The sequence below is a fragment of the Numenius arquata genome, chromosome 1, assembly GCF_964106895.1.
Source record: "Numenius arquata chromosome 1, bNumArq3.hap1.1, whole genome shotgun sequence".
NCBI lineage: Eukaryota > Metazoa > Chordata > Aves > Charadriiformes > Scolopacidae > Numenius > Numenius arquata.
The window spans coordinates 83,253,284-83,268,516 of NC_133576.1; the positions used below are offsets into that span (position 1 = coordinate 83,253,284).

General features: G+C 42.0%; 1 protein-coding gene across 5 annotated transcripts in view; it reads right to left on the reverse strand.

Annotated features, from left to right (window-relative positions):
* Nucleotides 1–15,233, reverse strand: part of FARP1 (FERM, ARH/RhoGEF and pleckstrin domain protein 1) — a 174,281-nt gene that overhangs the window by 65,092 nt on the left and 93,956 nt on the right. For all 5 annotated transcript variants that reach the window (XM_074153758.1, XM_074153676.1, XM_074153599.1 and 2 more), the window contains exons 2-3: nt 5,217–5,321; nt 588–630 (exon numbers count right to left, since the gene is read on the reverse strand). In XM_074153758.1, the coding sequence (XP_074009859.1) occupies nt 588–630; nt 5,217–5,321 (148 nt within the window). The remainder of the gene's footprint in view (nt 1–587; nt 631–5,216; nt 5,322–15,233) is intronic.

Here is a 15,233-nt window from a genome sequence, read left to right on the forward strand (position 1 = left end):
TTTTGGACACAGTACTCAAGGCGGGGCCTCATCAGTGTTGAGTACAGGGGGATGATCACTTCCCTAGTCCTACTCATCACGCTGTTTCTGATACAGGCCAAGATGCTGTTGGCCTTCTTGGCCACCTGGGCACACTGCTGGCTCATGTTCAGACGACAGTCGACCAACACCCCCAGGTCCTTTTCTGCCAAGCAGCTCTTCCCATGCCAGAGCTCCTTCCCAGCAATAATGTCTTCCTGTTCCTTTTCTTTTATGCTGACTACTGTTACCTTTCGGCAACGTGTTCTTCCTGTAATCCTTCTTTTACTGCTTGCTTTTTTTATCTACTAAACCATTTCCTCCATTGCCATCACCGCCTCTTCTAGTGACTGACTAAACCTCTGTCTCCTACTCGGTCAGCCCCTACATATGTTCATGTGACATAATCTCACAGCACACACGGTACATCTTTTAAGGACAGGCCAGAAATAAAAAATAATCCAAACAAAATTCAGTGAAAAAAGTTGAGAAGATCCCAATTGACAGAGTCCTCATTTATTCAAGTACTCTCAGACTGACAAAATAAACGACAGCAAGGAAGTACTTACTTCTAATCTGTTTCATAACAGGCTTCAAGAGATCAAGCCATACCTGAAAACAAAAGAAGGTGGTGTTATCATCTCTGAACAGCTCACAAAGGTGCATTTTTCATTGCACTACTCCGATTACCAGTTACTTTAGTTTTTCCAGTGTGGTCATCACACTCTCCCTAATTATATGTAGTGGGTTCTCTCCCCAAAACTCTGGAAGATGCTCAGTAAAAAGCATTGTTAATGAGCAGTCACCACGGCACAGCTTTTGCAGCAGTACAGATTCAGAGAGCTGGGAAACAGCGAGGAAATGTCCCTCTCAGTTGTCTCGGATACCAACAATCGCAGCATGTTTGGTCAGGAACCATTCATTTTGTGGAAAGAATAACAGAAATAAGGAGTTCGGAAAAAGACAGCCCTGTGTTGTCATTGTGGTCCTCACCTGAATTAATATCCAGAAAGGCAAGTGAAAGGTGAAAGAAGCTGGTTCTTGCCTTCGAGCTGGAAAGGCTGGGCAAATGGAGAAACGAAAAGGAGGCAACCTCCTGGTTTTGGGGACTCCACAGGAGTCCCACTGTGAGGCCTGGACATAAATGTTGAGCTTCCTTGCTTGGCCCCATGGAGATAAAGGGAGTCCCATCTCACCACCACCACCACCACCACCACCTGGGGGAGGAATGTCCTCCCAGGTCAAGGGCATGAGGCAGACACAGCACAAAGTGCAGGCGCAAGGAAGCTCACTTTATAGCTGTGAAACATTTTCTCTTTTCTGTAGACCTGGGAAGTTCAGACCTAGGCTTTTTTAACTGGGGGCAGTGCAACTTCTGCATATAGTTTGCTTTCATCTGTTTTTTAACAGCCCATTTTTCAGGACAGCGTGTGGGTCTTTCCTTTGGCTCTCAGCAGCAGTGTGTGGAAATACAGTTTTCAGAGCTTAAATCCCCATCCTGCAGTCTCAGTCAGAAGGTCCTGGGCAAAACGTTAAAGCTAAGGGACAATCATGTAGAAGGTAAAAGCCAGATGATTTGCAGGGCCTGGAGAAGTGCGACAGCTCTTCTGACAGCGACCAGTCCTCAGCTGGTACCTAACTGTGCCCAAGATTTGTATTTTGTTATCTCACTAAATTGCATGGAGCCTCCCTTGGAGACATCTGGAATTTGTGGAAGGACACCTTACAACTGACACAAAGGTTAAAGCCATTAAAAACCAAATTAACCAAGTCTTCCTCAAGAAAAGGAATATGTATTGAAATGAATACATCTTCAACCTTTAATAATTTTAGATTATGCAGAAACTGAAATATACTCAAAATATCCATTTTAGAAAATCACCTGAGAAGCCAGACAGGAACAGGCCTGTATTGCTTTAGCTGCTCTGATGCTATTTGCTATTTTCATCATTACTAATATGAGTGCTTCCAATTAGCAAAGACCTCACATTCCTGCCCTTTCTCACTCACTAATGTTTCTTAATGGAATTCTTTTTATGCTTCTCAACCTATGAAAGTCTTTTTTTCATATGGAAGGGCTAAAGAAACTTGGTTATCCAAGAATAGGAATACAGTGTTTATCACATGTTAAACTGGTTCTGACACTTTTTGGCATTTCAGTAACTTAAAACTGTTTTGTTTCAGAAAGTTGGCATGTACATAATCTGCAACGAAGGTCAGGGACTTCGCCAAGTTTAGTGGGGAAAAAAACCCGAACTTGAATATGAAACAGCCAGTTTACATGAATATGGTAGGGTTTTTTTATTTTACTTGACACCAAAAAAAAAAAAAAATCTTCTCCCTCCCTCCAGAGGGAGTTTATGATACAGCACGAGCACACAAACGAGTCATTCCTTTCTCCACTTTTCCAATCATCCTACAAGCAAGTAACAATATCCTTGACCAGATTGCTGGATACTAGAAATGTCTGTATCAAACACGTGTAGGGAGAAAAGGGGGGCAAAGCAGAAAAACCTTACCGCTATCACCAAACCCAAGCAACCAAAACTTATGCATCATGCAACTCCCACACTGCATCTAAACACAGCCAATCTGAGACTGGTTTATAAAGTGGAAATGAAAAATAACGTGAGGATTCAATTAAGATTCATGTTTTCAATTTTCTCCGGAACTCCAAAGGCTAGATTATTTATTTTTTAAAAAAAGTCTGGCATTCTGCGATGGTGACCGGATTTCAGCAGCTGGAGAACTGGGGCAGACATCAAGTATGATGAAACTCCGTGCAACCCCAGGCTTGGCAACAGTGCCTTGTTTCTCCTCGTCCCAGCAGGAAGCACAGCCCTCAGACCCTCCACGTTCATCTCCCACCCAGATCTTGTCTGCTACAAGCACAGCACGCTTGAATGTATACAGCTGCCATCTTGACATACGACTGTCAATATGTTAGATATGAGGTCTGGAGCCTTGTGCATTGAAACAAACACAGCTGAACTGCGAATATATGACTTCACCTACATACCATTACATCCAAACAAATATGCTCTAAATATTTATTTTTCCTTTTACATTGCACTCTACATTGGAAAAGCAACTAATTCTCTTCAGATGACATGAATGTAATGTTTTATGTGCTTATACGAATGTTTTATTTCTCAGACACACCATTAACTGCGGTATTTTTTTTTTATTTGCACGATGCTTGAGTTCTACGTTATGGCCATCGTGAAGCTCGGAAAATTTTAAAACCCACAGGAACATTCACTTCAACTGTATCATATAAAATGATTACTGTAATTTAAGCATAAATATTACTCTCAGAGTGCTGCTCCACATTGAAGCGACGATTCATAATCAAATCTCCTGCTTCAGAGTTTCTGTGAGTTGCTTTTAGGTGGTTGAAGGCATCTCTTCCACTGAATCTCAGCATTCTTGGGGCATGACTGAGTAGATGTGGGCAAGATTTGGGGATCTTCCCCTTTTTCAGAAGCAAGGACTGGAACAACCATCAGCAACACGGACTGGCGCTCTCAGATACTTGGGCTAATATTTTCTTTTGCAAGAGTAGGGGACAGGTGAGTTACCATCCTCAATGCACAGGGGCATTTTCTTTCAGGTCAAACTGGCAATAGACTTAGGGGGTTTTCTCCACCTTCCTCTCCATCAGAGCCCCGGCTCCCCCACTGTGATTGTCTGGATGTATTTCCAGCCAGTCAGTTCCTACCACTGCGAGGGCCTCAGGCACTGGCAGCCCCTCAATCTCTCCTGTGTTCTGCCTCAAGCAAATAAACCATTTTGTTTTCAAAAGAGTGAAAACTGTTAGTTTACTTCAGGTCTCTGAGCAAAACACAGAGGGTCATCTATTTGAAACTTAACGACCTTCTCCATTTTCTAGAAAACTATAAAGCAACTGTATATACACAAGACGCTAGGATTTGTTTCAGCTTTACATGCATACATACCTCAGGAATGTCAGTATGTCATTATTAACATGGCTCCATGGGCCCTCTGTTGTAATAGTACTGTACAGTTGCACTGTTCTGAGGTTATGTTAAGCTCTCAAATTACCTAAAGCATTAGCCAAGGATAATTGGCAGAATACAAAGTTTTCTGGTAAACTGCATTTCATGTAAATCCAGGAGCAAACTGTGAAGCAAATCACTTTTAAAGACTAATGTCCATTTTTAAAAATTTCCTGTTTAATTATAGTTAGCCTAAAACATTATTATCACTAGTGATCAGTTTCAGTGTCTAGGTAAGCCTGCACTAAGGCATGACAACAGATTACTGCAGCAGCAGATAAATCCTCTTTTGTTTCTTTTGTTAGGAAATATTGCTCCTTACAGAAATTTTATATAGATGGACAGAAAATAGATTTTTTTTTCCTAATTGCTCAAAGTCATCTCCTTTGGGATGGGCAAGAAATCCAGTATACACCAGAATGTACTGGTCAAACAATCCAGAAAACTAGCACACGTGCTAGTAGGTCACACAGTAAGTCTAAAGTAAAACAAACTTCAGAAAGAAAGTCATTAGAGACTGAGAAGTCATTAGCCTTTGGCTTTCTCTGCAACAGGATATTGTTTCTACCCTAGAAGTATTTGTGCAATGCCTGAATATTGCCGGCAGCTGTTCTCAGAGTCCAAAGTGTCAGGACCAGGACGCTTCCTGTGTCACACAGCTCCTCAGAGAGGACTTTCATCAATTTATTATTCTTTTTGTTCTTGATTTCTTTTTTTATTAACCTCATTATACTTTATATATCCATTTTCTTGCCCCACAATGTTTTTCATAGAACTATGTCACAATCATTGCATCTTCTCTGTCTACGGAGAAAGATTTTACTATTACTGCACTCCAAATTAAGCAGGAGTGTAAAATCAGAGTTGAGACTCTGCAACAGTCCAGCCTTTGGCTTCTCTACTGCAAATGATAAAGATAAAATGCTTTTCTAGCTTGTGCCTGAATTGGCTGCTACTTTCAACACAGATGAAATCTGACAGGAGTAATCAGGTTTTAAAAACATTTCTTCAACTCCAACAGGCAAGAACATTTTTTAAAAAGAGTACTTTTTTTTCTTTTGGAGATTGAGGATCAAACATAACTTATAAGTGAGGATCAAAAATAAGTATGGAGCAGGAGGAGAAAATAACAGTGTGAATGCAGATAAAAATCAGCTGAAAACAAATCCTTTTACATACCATCATCTTTTTATGATCTGGAAACTCAAGGCCAAAATAGTCACCTTCAACAAGGTTCAGGTGGTTGCAAACAGCATCATGCAGAACTTTCCCTGGAGCTCTTTGCTGTAAGAAGAAAAGAAAGCCTAGGGTTACAAAGATGCTTTTAATTAGCGGCAGAAAAATTACTATGCTAAGAAACTGTCCAACAAACAACACTGTCAAAACAGTTTACAAAATCAGTGGATGTTCCAACCATACCCACAGGGCCGCTGACAATAATTACACTAGTTTTAAAGCTACAGAAAATATCCATCCGTCCCTGGATGGCAGCTCAGAATCCATCGTTAGTGCATTTTTATTTTTGAGGGAAAAATACCATGAAATAGAAGAGGTAGAAGTGGGGGACTCGGGATATATTTTTATTACGTCTGCCAAGGCTAATTTCTGCTGTGAATTTCGCAAGATAGCTATTTCATTCAAGCCAAAACGTTCATTGACAGACCTGTCATACAGAACACAAGGGTCCAAGGTTTTGCTGGACACCGCTTGATATGCAATAGGCTCAAGTCTGGGTTCTGGTGTAATATGGATTTATCCCAAGCCTCCTGCTGTGAGGCACTGAGGCTGGTCAAGGCCTGTCTGTGCTACCCTAACAGAGTTCTCGAGGGATTTGGAGAAGGCAAGAGCAAGCATTTCCTTCCACACACCGAAAGCCTCCCCTCTACAAAGACCAGATGTTCTAGCCCAATATTAGCTGCCAGAGCTGCCGCTTTGCTGATTGTAAGGATCCTTCTCATCAGCACGTCAGTTAAATCCACACCTGCAGCAAATTACAGCTCACCAGCAAGGCTTCAGCAAAAAACACTGTTTCTGTATAAAAAGGCCAATCACTGAAATGAAATATTTTTGTTCCTTGGACAAATGCACCTATTTTAACTCGAGAGGCCCTGAAACACATATCTCCACTCACTTCAGAACAAATAACAACCCATCAAACTGCACAAATTTCACCATTAAAAGAGACTCATCACAGCCCAGACAAGCGCCCTTGCACTCAACCTGCAGATTGGCCCTTTCCCCATCTGCCCAGTAAATAGTTACTAGAGCAAAATAAAACAGCAGGGACAAGAGCGAAGAAAAGAAAACCATTAGAGAGGGGCAACCCGTCCAACCTGGCTCAAACCTGAGCCTGAGCCCAGGTCCTGGCATCTCCAGGCAGTGCCCGTACCAACAGGCTACTTGCTGGCGGGCAGCCGCTCGATCCCCCCTCCTCCCACATGTTGTCACTGCGGAGTCTGGGCTCTGTTTCACTGGGATACCAAAAAAAACAAAGCCACATTTTTTTTGTCCACCTTGGGCAACACCTGGTTTTCAGCCACAACCTTAAGTACCAAGCATCTTTCCAAAGGTGATTTATCTAACATTGTCTACTGTGGATTGCAAAAAGTAAATACCACGTAGCAAGGCTCACAACAGAGAAATTAAAAGGATGGCATTTTTCTAGGGAAGGCACAGAATGTATGCGCCACCACAGTGGCGCTGTGACCCTGGTGACAACTGACAGGACGACTGAACCCTTCAACGCTGGCTGGTTTTGGAAGTCAGAAGGGAAAAGCTGAGCTCCCCTCCTCAGGAACTTGCTGAGCAGGTTTTTGCCTGACATGCTCTCAGTGCCTCTAACAGACCTATGCCACCAGGAAGAAACATTCACCTAGATTATTTTATTAACTGTTTGTTGATGTTAGCTACAGAAAACATTAGCCTCATGAATATTGTCAGAAACCACATCAAGAAAAATTGCATAAAGAAGTACTAATTTCTTTAAGCACTTGTCATAGCCAACCTTGCAATAACTAAATTAATTCATACCAAAATGCCAAATAAGAGGATACAGGGAGGGCAAGGAGAAAAAGACACCTATTTTTCTACACAGAGCACTGGTTGGTGCAATGCCATCCAAAATAAATCTCAAGTGCAAATAAATTTGAATACACCCACGTCATGTTCTCCAGCTTCATTAAACCAAAAGCATCCCTGATGACCACCACCCCCAGCCCGTGCTGGCCATTGCGCCTCGTGTGCCAGTTCTAACAGAAAGCTTCCCACATTTTCCACTCCACCTATTGCCGTACACAGGCACATCCAAACATATGTCATCTCTTAATGAAAGACCTTCCCAGTAAGTGCAGTTTGTTAGACTTTAGGTCTAGCGTACATTAAGTTTACTGCTCCAAAAACACACCTGCAAATGACTTAGAAACTTCAGGCAAATGCTCCAGCTCCAAGACTAGTCTCGGGCCTCCTCAGTTTGGCTGGGGCCGCTGGAGAGTAGAAGGACGTGTTTAACAGCCCTCTGGACAGCAAGAGGCAGAGGACACTTGTTTTCACCCTCGTGTACAACCAGAAAAATGGAAACGTGCCTCTGCATATGCATGTATGTGTCTTACTAAAGTACCTGATGGACCCTGTCTGGCAAAGACCAAACCTCATCGTTCCTGCCAGGAAAAAACAGGTGCCTCTGGGAGTGTGGAGATTTTTGATCAACAGGAAAAAAGTCATAGAGCCCACCTGCGTTACCACACCACCCAAGGTTAGCTGAGGAAAGCAAGCCTGTCTGATCTCAGACCACGAGTAAAAGCATCTGATTAAAACCTGCTGAGTGTTCTCGTAAAGTTTTTTTTTTTTCTTATATGCATTTAGATGATGGAACGGCATTCTTGTAGCATTTATGCCAGTTGGCATTTTCTCTGGAGTGTGTCCCAGGAATATGAAATGCTTTTTACTCAAGTATTTGTAAATAAGATTATTATTCTAAACTCATCTTAGCTTTGATCAGTCTACCTCAAAATAAAATCTGACAGTTTATTCAAGGGAAACACTGTGCATATAAAATCTGCTGAGATATAGAGCCTGATGACAGTCTGGTCTGACAGTCAGGACCAGAAGGAGAAGTACAACATCCACAAAAGCAAGAACTCTCCGGTCTCAGAGAGATGTCGATTCAGTGCAGTTCCATGACATCCCTACTGAAAAATTTAAACACGATAAATTAAAATTTCAGTCCGCTGGGTATGGAAGCAAACCAGCAGTCACTCAGGTCACAGCAAACACGAGCTGACAGAGGAAGCATTCAGGAATGAGTGCGCCATGCCGATGACATCATCTGCAGCCAACAGTCACGTCTGACTTGAATGTGGTTACAAGGCCTATGGGACAACACAAGATTTCCCCAGAACTTGGAAGACATTTTCCAACCACTAAGCGTGGCCCTGTTGCCGTGCCTCCAACAGTGAGCATGAGGCAAGCTCCATCAGCTCCCACCCCACAGCTGCACATGTATCCCATGAGCCACAGCTTGGATGCTTTCCCTGCTCCATGCTGGCACAGGTCTGACCCATGGGGGCCCATGAGCCCCCCAGAGAGCTATGCATGCGTGTAAGGTTGCAGGGTGGGGAAAGGCTGCACTACAGCCTATGCTATAGGAGGGCCTTTCCCTGCCACAGTGAGGAAACACACGCCCACCACATGACCATCACGAAAGCTTCACACACTGGGATGAGGGAAGGTCATCAATGTGGCCAAATGCGGAGGAGACACGGGAAAGGAGAGCCAGGAGACCTATCTCCTCCTCTCCCTGAGCATCCAGCTCTGGAGTCCTCAGCACAGGAAGGACATGGCCCTGCTGGAACGAGTCCAACAGAGGGCCACAAAAATGATCAGAAGGCTGAAGGACCTCTCATATGATGACAGGCTGAGAGAGTTGGGGTTGTTCAGCCTGGAGAAGAGAAGGCTCCGGGGAGACCCTACAGCAGCCTTCCACTAGAGCCTACAGGAGAGATGGGGAGGGACTCTTTATCAGAGAATGGAGCAATAGGACGAGGGGTAACAGTTTTAAACTGAAAGAGAGGAGATTTAGATTTGATATCAAGAACAAATTCTTTACTGTGAGGGAGGTGAGGCACTGGAACAGGTTGCCCAGAGAAGCTGTGGACACCCCTTCCCTGGCAGGGTTCAAAGCCAGGCTGGATGGGACTTTGAGCAACCTGGTCTAGTGGGAGGTGTCCCTGCCCATGGCAGGGGGGTCGGAACTTGATGATCTTTAAGGTCCTTTCCAATCCCAAGACATTCTATTATTATCAAATGTGAGCCTGCGCCAGGGAGGGAAAAAATGATGTGAAGATGAAGATCAAAGGAGGAGGACGAGGTATGCAAGTGGGACATTGACGTGGAAGCTGCCACGATAAAGGCTGGTGACGAGTATACCTCCAGATCATTTGCCACCACAGCTGCTACACCATAAGAGGGTGAGGGAAAGGAAAGAGTATGGTATACTGGTGGAATACAACTTGGGTAAAGTCACACGCAACACCCCGGAGCTGGGAAGCAGCTGGAGCGGGTGGCAGTCCCCTGCTCTTGTTTCTGTTGGCAGCCAGATTCTTGTAGAGTCAATGAAGAAATACTGCAGCTCCAGAGGGCAATTCTTCCTACCCCAAAACAGCCATCTGAGCACACTGGCAACAAATTTTTCCTTAGCAATACAGTTGTACTCTCTTACTCTTGATGACAAGGAGCCCAGACACCTGTGTTATGGGGTTCATTGTAGATGAGCTGTACTGACAGCAGGGAATTACTATTATTCTCTTGGGGTGGTATTTAGTTACACCAAAATAACATTATAAATTTATTGCAGTGGAAAGCAGCTCACCGATTTCCAGCTACACATCCTTACTGCTTAATGCATTTTGAACTGGCCTTTCATTTACCTCTGTGAAATAACATTTTAAAAGTCACTTTACATTTTCAGGGAACATCAGGCCACTAAGTTCTAAATTATGAATAATGTGCATCACCACATTTAGCTGCAAGCTACGAAGGTACCCAGCCAAAGTAGCCTGCTTTACGCACTGTGCATTCAACATTTGCTGTCTGCTCATTATTTCAGTCCCACTCAATTCACTCTCTCTCTACTCCCACCAAAATCCAAACCAGTTGCTTGTGATCTTCCAGCGGTGAATATTTTAATAGGTTCAACAACTCTTCAACATTGTAGCGACCACCAATCATTTAAAAAAAAAACAACTCCCTCTACATTCTTGTTCACACCATTCTTTGGCACAGACTGCAATACAGATTTTTTTAAAAAAGAAAGCGCATTGCAATATCTGGAAGACATCCATGACTTTAAAAGACGTGGGTTTGTACACCTTCCCCCCTCCTCAAGTTAATTTAGTAATTATTTCACTAACCGTTTACCAAAAATAAAAAGTGTCTATTCAGGATCAAATAGTGATTTTAACCATTTTTGATCTGTCTAGCTCACTAATCTCCAATCTCAGATCGAACAGATCTTTAACTGAATGTTGCTTGTTTGTCTGTTTGTTTTTACATTGCTGAGCAGTAATACCAGTTTAAAAATCCCAATACAATAAGCACTTTCTTTGGAACATCTGAAAAATACAAGACCCATCAATGGTTCAAAGTAAGACAGCTGCATGTGGCAGCACAGACTATTCTGTTTTCCTTTTCTTCCTCAAAACTGCTACAAATGGATCAGAAAAAGTTTGTTTATTTTGTTTTGTTTAAATTACACTTACTTGTGTAACACCTGATAAGGAGAGAAAGTAACTCCTTTACGTTCCTCTATGTTCATCATTCACATCTTGCCACAATATAAGGGCAGACATTGCTTCCACTTCCTGTCACATTTTGAGTGTTCAAAAATGAAATGTGACAATTTGGTCAAGCTAAATATTTTACAAATACTTAAATATTATATTGTACTAAGCTTATATACAAAGTTTAAAATTGTATTTGTTCTTTTGCTGGAAATCACCCCCAAACCCCCTTGTACTTCAGATCAGTCTGATTGTCAAATTATCTTTAAACTCTGGTTTAACAGCGTTCAACTGCATTGAAATGATAGTGAAAACTTCAGCCAGTATTTTCAAGACTATTTCTGAAGTCATATACAGTCATAATCAATACCGAAACATAACAACCCCACGTTCCTAACAGCATGAAGTTTCTCAGTTTTTCAAAGCTGTTAAAAATTATGTATGTATCTACAGCTCTGAAAGGAAAAAAAAACACCCAACCAACAAGTGTTCATGATAAGCAAATAGTATAAAAATAACCTCAAAGATGGGATTGAGCAACAGGGTTCTTAAATAACTCTGCCAGAAATGTATCCTTCAAAGGAGGCTTGAAAACTACTCACAGGAGAACAATGCTGTCAGCATCCAAAGACAAATTTAATATTTTAAACAGTTCTCCTTTCTGGTGTAAAATGAAATGCATAATTCGCATTTAGCAAAAGTCTATTGCTCAAAGTGTGGGATTAAAAGCAATAAACACCGTCCTGAGTGTTGTTGCTCTGGACCTAACACTGCCAAGACACTTGGAGATCCTCTGCCCTTTTTCTCCTCTCCTCCCTTTCAAAGTGTAGGTGTTAATCCTGTAGGAAGGATTAGATGACTATAAAAATAGCTTTAGACCTTAAAGATAGCTCTTACACCTAGGCTTCCTAGTTTTTACTTTGCTGTTCAGCTTAGGCTGGGGTAGTTCGGAAGCGTTGGAAGAAGTGTGATTTGTCACCCCTACGCACCAGGTCAAAGCAAAGAGGAGAAGTGACGCCTTTAAACAGAGCAGCCACACGCTCAAACCACCACTTTGAAGTATGCAGATCCCCACTCTGTACCCACAGCCACCACGTGCCCAGCCCGTTTGGAGGGAGGGTGTAGAAGAGGCAAATTTTCACGATAACCTAAAGGCACCTCATTCCTTTTAAGATATTTGCCATTTGAATGTAGCTGAAGGCTACATCCCACTCCTGGCACGTATCCCACACGCTTTTGCTCGGACTGTGCACATACCATCAAAGGCAGGATCGAAGCCAAATGCAGTAACAGAGTAAGTCTCTTATGCTGCCTTAAAAACAGACGATTGATCATCTGCTGTGTATGTACAATAAGACTATTTAGTCTTCCTTTCTTTCAAGATTTTAGTGGACTGCTTTCCCACTTTACGCTCACCACATAAGCTGTATTCCCTTTAATGCCAGTGCTGGCCTTCATAGAATCATAGACTTGTCTAGGTTGGAAGGGACCTTTAAGACCATCTAGTCATTAAGATCATCAACCTAACTCTGATAAAAGCCATCACTAAACCATGTCTCTAAGCACTATGTCAACCCATCTTTTAAATAACTCCAGGGATGGTGCCTCAACCACTTCCCTGGGCAGCCCATTCCAATGCTCAATAACCCTTTCAGTGTAAAAATTTTTCCTAATATCCAATCTGAGCCTCCCCTGAGGCTCCATAGTCTCCGATGTAGTTTTACACTTCAGTCAGTCTTGCTGGTACTGGCATCTTTTTTTAAACGGTGTGATTGTAAGATACGGCGCTTTTTACTTCAGGTGTGTTTTACTCCAAATACCTGCCCTTAAAAAAAAAAAAAAAAAAAAAAGCAGCAGTAAAGCTACACTTTTCTCTCCCACCAATCAGCTACATCAGCTATGGCAAACAAGATGACTTCAAAAAAGGCTATTTTAGGTATGTGATTGCTAATCAAAAAAAAAAAAAAATCAACACAGCAAACAATTATCAAAAATACAAAGAGAAGAATTTTGATAACCATCTCATCCCCTTGCATTTCCAGCACCTTCTCCAAAAGAAACCTCAATTTTCTACATTTGAACATACACAGATTTGTTATTGTAACCATGCTCTTGAATTTCTGATCATGACAAACTGGCTCATGTCAAAATATTGTCCAAAATAGGCAAAAGCAGAAGGATTGCTGACTAGACTATACACTCTCTTCCAACATCAACTTTACTAGAAATAGCCAACAGTAAAATTCAGGTGCAAATTAAATACTTATCAAGGAAACGAAACAACTAAATAATCCTTTTTAATAGTTAACTAGTGTAGAATGAGAAAGAAATAGTGTGAAGGAAAAAGAAAAACATTATCTAGGAAAGCTAATGGAAAGTATTATGATGAGGCTATTTTCAATAGTGCTTGGTAAAACTTTTTCTTACAGCAGAGTCAGATTAATACAGAATTCAGGTACAGTAAATCCTCAGGTAACTGTACATCTCTATAATTACAGTACAGTAAAGCTATTGGAATTGGAGGCCCTGCTTGGTCTCTTTTCACTTGGCTCATAAAATCATGGCTTTATAACTTAATGGGCAAATACCAGCCATTTCAATCTGCAAGTGAAGGAATAAAAAAGCAGAAGAGATGGGCTGGGCACCTCCAGAACTGAGCCTTTCATACCACAGACCAACCTGTCATCTTCAGGTGTAACGATCCAATCATTTGATTTCTTTGCAGTTCTTACAAATGTAAACTGATATTAATATCGATTTTATTTCCACCTTTAAATTACCCTAATTTCTAGTTGACAAGGAGTTTGTTACTGTAGAGACAGCAGGAACCACCACAAAGCTAGTGGAGCCCTTTGTAAAGGAGAAGAAAGGGAAAGAAAGAGGCAGATTCTTGTAACCTGGAGAATTTCCTCCTCAGGTAGCTGTGGGGACAAAATCCCACAGGAGGATTTATTTCTCGCATCCATCCCACTGTCATCAATGCCAAAGGAAATCTGGAACTTCTTATCAGCTAAACACCGTGAGCCTATAGACCAAAAAACATTCAGCCTTTGGTCACTGCAGTCTAAATACACGTCTGTTCATTACAAAATGTTATTCATGGTGAAAAGCATTAAGAAAATACTTCATGATTAGCTTTCTGGTTCACTTGTTCCTTTAGCTGTATTTATAGTATTTTAACTAGCTGACATCTATCTTTCAGTTAGAAAGTACGACTGACCTTTTCTGTACTGATTTTTAAAAAACTACATTTGACGCATACTCACCTAAAAATCACTTTACACAAACAACTTAAAAGGGGTGCTCTGATCCCCCCTGCTAATGAATTCAGCTGAAAAACTTCATTGTTGTGTGCCTAACAATTCCCTAAGAAATTGTCCTGATAGGGACAATGCATGCCTTCACATGAAATGTGAATGCTCATCTTAGCAACTCCCAAAAAACCCTAATCCCAAAAAACATCGAACCTCAGCAACAGGTCTCTGCACAAGCTCATTAGTCCTCCTGAAAAATACCCAAACCTTGTTTCTTGTAGTAGAATCATTACCGCTTACTTCCTTCAGCTAGGTGTAAAATATTTGTGGGAAATCAGTATTGGCAGAGCGAGTCTTTTAAGTAACTGCTTAAGGCTGCAGAATGTCACACACCAGCCATTCCATTCAGTTCTGGGAGACTTCCAGCGGGAGACTCTTGCCAGAGCCACTGTTACTAAACCAAAATGGATTTCCTTGAACATCATATCAAATGCACAGCGTGGACAAGAAAAATGAGGCACGAAAAGAACAATGAGAAAACTTACTAAAAATATGTCGTCTTACTCCCTAAATTAGCTCCTGCAAATGCTGAGTCATCTCCGCCTAATTTTACTAGCAAAACTAAAAAGTGGTTTGTGGCTGTTCTTTATCCCGTTAGCAAGGCAAACATCCATTGCTGGGAAGAGACTGTTTTCCTGCCTGAAGAGTATCGTCAGCACAGCATATTCCAGCTTCAAAGCCTTTACACTGAACAGTGATGACTTGCGAGAACCAGAGCCAGCCCGTCATGACTTTCAGATCTTGGAGGGAGTTGCGGGGCAGATGCACAAAGCAGTGCTTTCCTCACGACCTGAAACAAACTACTTCGCAAATCGGCATGTAAGAAAAACGGAAGGCAACAATACCTTTTGTGCTACGTGGCTTTTTCCTAAAACCAGGTGCACGCTAAGAAAGCTCCCCTGAAAAGCTATGTCTCGCTGAGAGGTGCAAGAAGGGAAAGAGTGACCCCAAAGCCACCACAACTGTGACACCAAAACCCTTAATGGAGACCCGGGGATGCCAGCAGGCACCGCTCTAACAAAGATTACTTCTGACTTATCTATGTTTAATTGACAGAAGGGAAAGAGCGACCCCAAAGCCATCACAACCGTGCCACCAAAGCCCTT